This window comes from Drosophila subpulchrella, chromosome 3L, assembly GCF_014743375.2.
Source record: "Drosophila subpulchrella strain 33 F10 #4 breed RU33 chromosome 3L, RU_Dsub_v1.1 Primary Assembly, whole genome shotgun sequence".
NCBI classification, from domain to species: domain Eukaryota; kingdom Metazoa; phylum Arthropoda; class Insecta; order Diptera; family Drosophilidae; genus Drosophila; species Drosophila subpulchrella.
The window spans coordinates 22,114,276-22,123,059 of NC_050612.1; the positions used below are offsets into that span (position 1 = coordinate 22,114,276).

The 8,784-nt window shown below is 41.0% G+C and overlaps 3 protein-coding genes across 3 annotated transcripts; 2 read left to right on the top strand and 1 right to left on the bottom strand.

Moving 5' to 3' along the window:
• Window positions 1–509: 509 nt before the first annotated feature.
• LOC119555014 (putative uncharacterized protein DDB_G0294196) lies at window positions 510–1,902 on the bottom strand. Its single transcript, XM_037866157.1, is given in 3 exon segments — window positions 510–1,238; window positions 1,524–1,611; window positions 1,868–1,902. Coding segments are annotated over 3 exon segments (852 nt in total).
• A 956-nt stretch (window positions 1,903–2,858) lies between these two features.
• LOC119553530 lies at window positions 2,859–5,454 on the top strand. The gene has a single exon (XM_037863956.1). It carries the CDS (start codon window positions 3,020–3,022, stop codon window positions 5,360–5,362), a length of 2,343 nt encoding a protein of 780 aa, XP_037719884.1. The 5' UTR covers window positions 2,859–3,019; the 3' UTR covers window positions 5,363–5,454.
• A 362-nt stretch (window positions 5,455–5,816) lies between these two features.
• On the top strand, window positions 5,817–7,082 carry LOC119554203. The gene is made up of 2 exons (XM_037865003.1): window positions 5,817–6,202; window positions 6,788–7,082. The coding sequence occupies exons 1-2, from the start codon at window positions 6,036–6,038 to the stop codon at window positions 6,876–6,878; spliced, it is 258 nt and encodes an 85-aa protein (XP_037720931.1). The 5' UTR covers window positions 5,817–6,035; the 3' UTR covers window positions 6,879–7,082.
• Window positions 7,083–8,784: the final 1,702 nt, after the last annotated feature.

The window sequence follows — 8,784 nt, forward strand, 5'->3', positions numbered from 1 at the left end:
AGGGTCTTACTTTTATTTTTTAATTTTTATTAGAAACTGCATCAGGAAATTCTGATTTTACATTTTTTATAACTTTTTATATATGAATTCAGTTTCTTTTACTCAAGATCTCGATGCTTCGATGTTTTACTTAATAAAAATTCATTAATGTTTTAGGCTTTAAAAAATTCTTTAAATTATATAGTTTTCTGAATTATACAAAATAAACCAGAGATGATGTTCTATTTTTGTATCACATCAAACTTTTCAATAAAGAATGCCATTCTCCCATTAACATTTAATTCTAATCGCTGCTTGATCTTAAAGATTTCCATATTAAGAATGACATTCTTTCACGTTTCACCCACTTGGTGACTAATAGAACCAGCCAGAGTCAATCAAAAACAGATACTCTTCATAGTCGAAATTTAATCGGTTCTCTAAGAACTAAGCTAAACATTTAACAACAATCGGATGACGCATGGCCAGAAGACTCGATTTCGTCATCCGGTGACTCAATTCTGGGTGACTTAATGACGCAGACGACGCTGCTCCTCGGCCTGTTTGTAGTGATAGCCATCAGCACGGAGCTCGTGGGCGGGCTCCGGCTCCAGTTGCTCCTGGGTCTCCACATCGGATGGAGCCATGGGCTGCTGGACATCCAGAACGTAGGGCATCTGCTGCTCCTCCTCCGCTGGCTGATCCTGGAACTGCTGGGGCTGCTGCTCCTGGGGCTGAACCTCCTGCTGCTGCTGCTGCTGCTGCTGTTCCTGCATCTGGAACTGATGCATCTGCTCCTGGTACTGCTGGTAGGTCAACTGCTCCTCGGAAACGGGTGCAGGGGGCAGGTAACGATTGGCGGGCTCTGGCTGCTCCTGGAGCTTCTCCATGACAACCTCCTCAGGAGCCATCATCTCCATCTGGGCCATCATCATGGGCTCAGCATCCATCTGGACTGGAAGAGGAACTGGAGCAGGTGCAGGTGGCAGGTAGCGAGTGGAGGGCTGGGCTTCTTCCTCCTGATCCGCGGGAGCTGGGGGAGTGAGCAGGCTGCTGGGCATCGCCTCCATCTGACCCTGCTCATTCAGACGCATGTACTCCACCTGTTCGGGCAGCTCACGCAGCTCCTGCGGCTCGATGCTCATGGACACCGCGTGCTCCGGACGAGGAGGCGGAAGGTAGCTGCTCCCGGGCTGCAGGTGGGACACATCCGCGGCGGCCAGGCAGGCGCACAAAGCGAGGGTCAGGCAGAAGGTTTTCTAAACAGGATAGGAAATAATAAAATTAATTAAATTTAAGAACCATAAAAATTTACTTCTTTGTTATACTACAAAATAATAGTTTTTTAAAAGTCAGACAGAAGATTTTTCGGTTTGGATTCATAGTTATAAAAAACTGTATCCCAATAACAGAATTTGTTAGTGGAATTTTTTTTAAGAAATTAGTTATATTATGTTTAATTTAATGTATTATATTTTTTGCAGTTGTCCTTATATCCTTGATTATTCTTCTTAAAGCTTATAGTTCTCTTTGTGAATACTTACCATCTTGTTGGATGTTTGGCTGTGAGGCATCTGATGTCGGATCTGGTGGAAGTAATGATATTTATAGGAGTACAGCTTCAGAGCGGACCTTCAGTTGGCTCATTCAAAAATTTCAAACAGTGGTCTTCGGGGCGGGTTCCGTTATTTGTGCAGACCATTGATTTGTCGTCGGTTTTCGGTTTTCGGTTTTCGGCTTTGGTTTTGATTTCGATTTTGGCGCATCTCGACAAACAATCAACGAACAAACATTCGAATGCCTAAATGTTCAAATATTCAAGCTGAATCATCGCCACTGGCCGCCAAGCAAACCGAAGCAATTCAATCCCATCCGATCCAAGTAAAGCCGCAATTGGTCTCAGTGTAAGCCGCTTTTGGCCATTTTGTTACCCTTGCAGAAGGTCATTACGATTTTTAATGGTGACGACGAAGACAAACTATCTTAATAAATGAAAACTAAGCAAACATTTAAGTAAACAATTATAGAAACTTTTTTCACCATATATCATTCCAAAAAAGTGTTGTATTTTATTTTATCTTAAGTCCCAGTATTTTTTTAGTAAATATTATATTATTTATTACAGAGTATTTAACCAATATAACATTAATACCATATTAGTATATAATATATTAAAAATCATACAATATCAAATATTTATTGTTAAATTTCTTAAAGACTAAATATTTACTGAAACAGAGTATTTAATCTTCAGCATTATCAGCACGATTATCCATTTTTAACGCTCCGCTCTTTATTTCGGTCTTCACATGCTGGCAGGTGCCACTTGACGGGGCGTTTGACAATCTCAATGGCGCTCGAGAGCTCCGGCTCGAGGCGTATAAACTGGAGCATGGCTGGTCTGGGAATCCAAGGTTTCCCGAATTTGCTTTTCACTCTGTGGTTTTTGCACGTCCACACCTGACCTTCGTCGTCGGATTTCACGGTCAATGGATGGGTCCAGCACCTGACCGAAGATGTCGCCGTATCTCCAAGGGGCCGGACCGGAAAAGCAAATAACCAATAGAGCATAAAATCCCATATAAGCCTCTTGACGAAAAAATAATTTATTTGCGATGTTTGTATTTCTAGAATTTGCATAAAAGAAGGTCAAAAGATTCTAAAAATATATTTCCCAGTATTGATGCTGGCATATATGAACTAGTTTATTTTGATGGTAAGAAAACATGGACATAAAAGTTGTAAAAAAATAATTGGAGCATTTTTTGAAAATATATTATTAATTTTAAAATTTCCTTTAAAATGTCTATTATCGAACTTATATTTAAACTGATCTTTTGTTCAATAACTTTTTCCAATCAAGTTGTCAGGTTGCAAAATCTCAAAAACCCCTTAGCATCTCCATTCACATTGTTTACATTCCCATATTATGGGAACCGAACCAAAAACTGTAATCTGTTACTTGTATATTTTTCGGTAACGCTTTTATAAATTGTTTACTAGTGGTTTTATTGGCTTGGCCCACCACCTTGGTCTTGGCATGTACGAATGCAGTCGCTGCGGTAATCAAAGGAACAGACTAAGTCCTCGCGCCTGCGAAAAATTCGAAAGCGCCTTGAAGGATTGCATAGAGGGTGCCTCCAGTTGGTGTAACTTGTGCGGCAAACTGACCTTCTTTATGAAGTGCTCCAGTGATTCGGCTCGGCAACTTCTCAGCAACAGCTTGGACTCGATCGATTCGGTTCCCCTTACCATATCAACTGGTTTGCTTAGAGGTGCCCTCAATTCGCGCACTGATATCCAGAATCAGCAGGCCGCCAGTCTGGCTAACCATCTGAATAACTGGGCCGTCGAGGCCGTGGATCCTCCGAAGAACGGTGGATCCTTCGGTGTATTGCGCAACAGGCATGGCTACTTGGTTCGGAATCGGAACATCCAAGATGAGGCTGTCACACCACCAGTGACTCCACTTAATGTTACTTCAATTGCGAGTACTCCATCACAGAGCGATGAAAGTACTGTAAGTAAATCAAGGCCTGAGGGACGGTCCAAAAAAACCACATCAGCAGGAAGAAGTACAAGATATGAAAAGATCAAGGGCATCGAACTCTTAAGATCCACGCCCCCCAGGCATCTGAATCCAGAATTACCCCTTGAGTCGGATCGTCGTCTACCCCCTGTTAATCCTTATACAAGATTGTACAAGCATCGCGATGACCGTAGCCAAAAATCTCAAACCTCTACGAAGCGAGTGAAGAGTATAGATGTCAATTCTGCTGTCCCTGGTTTCACCGTCAAGGATATAAAAAAGTTGCAGCGTCGCTTTGCTGCCGAAGAATCCTCCGAGCCTGGGACCTCCAAGCAGTCAAGGGATCAAAGGATGAACCCCTCATATGCCAGGCCTAAGAATACCAGCAATGTCGAGCTTCAGAAGAAGCTCCTTGAGAAACGGCTACAAATGCGGAAGTTGGCTGCCATACGAACAAGGCTCGATGTGGAAAGTAAGAGAGCCCAAACGGAACTGGATGTCCTGGAGAGAAGTAATCTTCCCTCGTCCTCAAGACGAAGTAAGCGACAGAGTGGAGGAGCTCACATGGCACTGCAACAGCTGGTCTCTAGACTGCAAGTTGAGAAACAAATTGAAAAAGGAAAGAAGTTGCTCAGGAAAAATAGTCTGGAGACAGTGATGAAGGCCCTACGCGAACAAATTAAACCAAATATAAAGATAAACGAGTTGTACTGGGATCAAACGTCCCTGGAAAGCCATAAGCCATCGGCTCCACCTCTAGAAACTGAAACCGAAACCGATACGGAAACCCTGACTGAAAGTGATTGGGTTTTCAGGCCGGAAACCATCATAGATAGTGGCTCATCAAACACACAAGCTGAAAGTATTGTTGTGAAAAAGAAGAGGGTAAATGTACCCCTGCCCTATCAGCTGAAAAATCCCATTGCGAAACCCGGTAATGTGGGATTTTACATGCCCAGCGCCTATCGTCCCAAGGATTATATTCAGCGATCCCAGCCATTGGGTGAATCCCGCAGGATCTGTGTCCTGTTGTCATCGGCGCAGCGTGCTTTATTTCGGAGATTCGTAAACGATCCCCTGGATATAGTGAAGTTGATCAGGTGTCTGGATGAATCAACGGAGGTGACCTTGAATGCACCCAGCGCTCAGTTCTCCACGATAGCCTGTTCGGAGCAGGAACTGATCCATCTGATCGAGAAGAAACCGCACGTGACCAAGATGCCAAAGGCCACGGAACTGGATGTCTCCCGATCGCCAGTTCGTTGTCCCGATTTCCACTGCCAGAGGCTTTTCTTCGTCTCCGATTTGAATAACCATCTGCTGCTGGATCATCTATCCCTGACCATCGAGCGAATCAAGGCGAGGGAGACCAAGACCTTCTTTCTGGACACCAACATGACGATGATCGATAGGCCCAATTGCCACATGGTCTATATGGTGCGAGAAAAGATCTTCGATAGGCATGCCGAGGATCTGCGCGATCTGCTGCCCGTTCTGGTGATGAGTGCTCGCACCTATCTGACCAAGACCTTGGCTATTCCAGGATCTCGGGCTGCCCAGACTATCAGCCGGGTGAAATCCAGTTCCGATATGGAGCTCTTCGTCCTCTGGCTGACCGGATTTGTGCCGCGCAATATGCGACCTATGGCCACCATTTCGCTGTGGTCCACTATGGGTCCCACGATGGCCAGTTGTGTTAGCGTTAATACTGGCTATATCTACGATATCCGGGCTCCCAACGTGGTGGGTGAAATCTGCCGCAGTCGTTGCTCCATGGTGCTGCCCATGAAAATGATCACCCAGATGACCAAGAATGCACGCCGATTCCTGGCCGTTCAGGTGCAGATCTACTGAAGATCAATCTACAACGAGAGCTAAATTTTACAGTACTGATTGGATAGATTTTTATCAAATAAAACATTTTAAGGATCACAGTTTTATAACAATTTGTTTGTGTTAATATTGGTTGGGTGTGGGAAATAAATGAGTTGTAATAGATATAACTTACAGAACTGAGTAATAGATTGTATAATATCATTTTATAAATGGGTATCCATAGAGATGAAGATCACCCAAAAGTTTTGCATACTTATAGGCTTCTCGATCGGTCTCCTCCGAATTGGAGCTGAATTATATTGCCTACTTTTTTGGGAGCCTGTCAGCTGAACTTTAAAAGCATTTATCAGACTTATGAAATGATTTACCTGATTCTCGCAATAAAAATTCGTCAAGTTAGTTTTCCAATAAATTAAAGCACAAAATACATTGGAATTTTTCGTTACATTTTCCACCCCTTGACTTTTCTGTCTCATAACACCATTTCAAACGATAGCACCCATTCGGTTGAAACTCACAAATAATATTCAAAAGATATTTTCTTGTTTGTGTTTTTAAATTTTTTCGATATAAAGCGACGTAAATTTTAGATTTTCAAAAGTTTGCATGAACAAAATTATATTAAGTTACCCGTTCAATAAACCGATTGCCTTTTTTTCGGCCCAAATCCAAGATAAGTGAGGAGCAGAACATGTCGTCTCAGGTCGGTGAAAAGCGCGGGGTAGTCGGCAGTGGCAACGAGGAAGTGGCCACCATGGATCCCACCGAGAGCGACTTCGCCCTGGAGCTGAAGCCCACCCCCAAGCAGACCTGCATTCCGGAGCACCAGCGCCAGCGATTGGTCAGCTCGGACACCAGGTGAGATATGATAAAGGAATATTAATTGTAAAGTGTTTAAGGATGTATTTTAAATTATGTTTTTACTCTGGTTGGAAAAAGGTAATGTCCAAAAAATATACAGCTTCTTTTAATCGGGTTAGTATTACTTATAAAGAAATCAATGATTAAATGGATCTTTTTATTGAAAGATATTGTATCAAATGAGTGTTAATCTGGAACCTTCTTTAACCTTTTTTCAAAATTTTAATACTTCAATAAGCTCCCCAAAATGTTGCTTCAGATTCACATCGCATCTAAATTATAGCCATATATTGCAATAGAGAAATAGCTTTGCTTAAAAATGAAGTTTTTAATATTTTAATTAAACAGACTCAATTTCCTTATATCATGTAAGTTTTCTAAATATTTTCAATAGTTATCGCAAGCAAATAATCGAATTATTAATTCTGGTACATTTATATATTTTGTTTTTTGCTTTACAAGGAATCGAAATTATTACCATAAGTAACTAATTTATTTTTTAAGTACCTTATACCTTAAGTATCTTATTGACCATCCATCATTTTTAAGTCCCCTTTTTTATATTATATTATACTTTTCCAGTGTTTACCAGCGAGATGGCGTTTTCGATATGCCGGACAAGTCCTGGTCGGTATTGTATTTCAGCTCTGGGAAGGACAGGGCCTTGAAGTAGAGGCTCCGAAGCCGCAGACCAGACAGATGACCCCTTCCCCATCACAACATCCCGTATTAGCACCAATTTAAATCGAATGTCTGCAACCGCCTGGCCCATTGATTGACTCCTTCGCCACCACATCCAGCCACCAGTCATCCATCAGATGTCGCGAAATGTTATATAAAATTGAAATTCGCCCGCGTGCCAGTGCATATTTGATCTTTTTGTGTGGGTTTCGGTATGGCTGCAATTGATGATGTTGTCTCCGGCGTTTCTGATACGAAAGATTGTGATTAATGGAGACAGCGTCATTGAGCGCGATCTGCGGCGCTTCAGACATATAGTAGTACTATAAAGATCGCAGAGCGATCCATGATATGACATCATACCCATGCCACCCGACACATTGAGCCAAGATTGCCATTGCTCTTGAGAAGTGTCAAGGGAGCATTTCTATCAAAAGCGGAAATAATGGCTTAATGAGACAAATGACGCGACTCTGACATCTGACAGTTTCCAAAGACGTGTGAATTTCATGAAATTGATTCCCAATTTTTGCAATCGTCGTGTCAGATATGATTAATTTGCGAATAGAATTCTTTGCACGATATGCTAACCTTTTAAAAAATATTGTAGCTTAGGGCAATACATTTTGCAGGGAAATACCACAATGTTTTACACGGTTCTAAAGGTATTCATAAAATGTTTGTTGATTACAAAAACCATTCTTGGAACGAATTCTTAATAATAAGAAATTTATGTAATTTCAGAATGTTTTTATATTAAACATATTTTGTTAATGTTAGTTAACTTAGTATTATGTAGATAATATATTAAATAGAACCATCTTTATATATTTTTCATCTTTTAAACCGATGTTATAAGTCTGAGTTTCGGCACCCATGCTCAGCTGACCTTTCGTGATTCCCCCTCCATAAATTTATGGTCTGTCTGCGTTTAAAAATAACTCCGTAAATAGCTTTCTTTCAAGCATGCCAAAATCTGTTTGTCTGCTCGTTAGCATATCTGCATACTGAATATTTGGCACTGGCTGCAGATGGGTGGATTCAAAGATTCTTAACCACATGTTAGCTTTTAATCCATCTGAAGTGCCTGACCTAGATCATATATTTAATTAACATATTTAGCTGCTTGCTAAATTCAATATTTAGTTTTGAATAAATGATAAGAGTAATTTAACTGAGTTATAAAAACATTCCATTTAATCTTGTCAACACTTGTAACCTTTGTTGTCACTTCATTTATTGATTAGATTTAAATTTCTATTTATAACTAATGAGTTTGCAATATTTAAGCTTCGCTAAACCTTCGCCGTCATTCAAAAAGTTTACAATGGGCCAAAGAAATGTCTCATTTCCGCTGTGAATTTCTTGTTTGTTCGCTGCATATTTTATCCATTGCAACTGCAATTTATAAATGAGCTGAAAGTGGAAGTGACATCAGTTGGCATTCAGCTATAACAAGAAATACAATTAATACCATTCGAGTGCGAGGTGAGATCAGACCAGGGCTATAAAAAGAGAATTTATTGGAAATATTTGGCATGTGAAAGTGCTGAACTTTAGCCGAATTGTTTTGGCCACAATTCCTGGGAAAACGGTTAGTGGCGTTCACACCATGAGCTCCCTTTGTAAATAGTATACACGTTCGCCTATTTGTTTGCCACATTTTGTGGCCTGTTTGCTGCTATGTTCTAATTGAAATGGACCACAAAATTGTTCTATACTAAATGCGGCATGCCGCAAACTTCAAAGTTTCGCTCTCCTCTGCCGCTTCTGATTGATGCTTATGATTGATGGAGTCGCACTCGATTTTCGTTTATTTTTTTGACCGCCTTAAAGTTTTTTGCCATTGGCTCTTTTCACCAATTTGATACAATTGAACTTTGTCGTGTGTCCACACA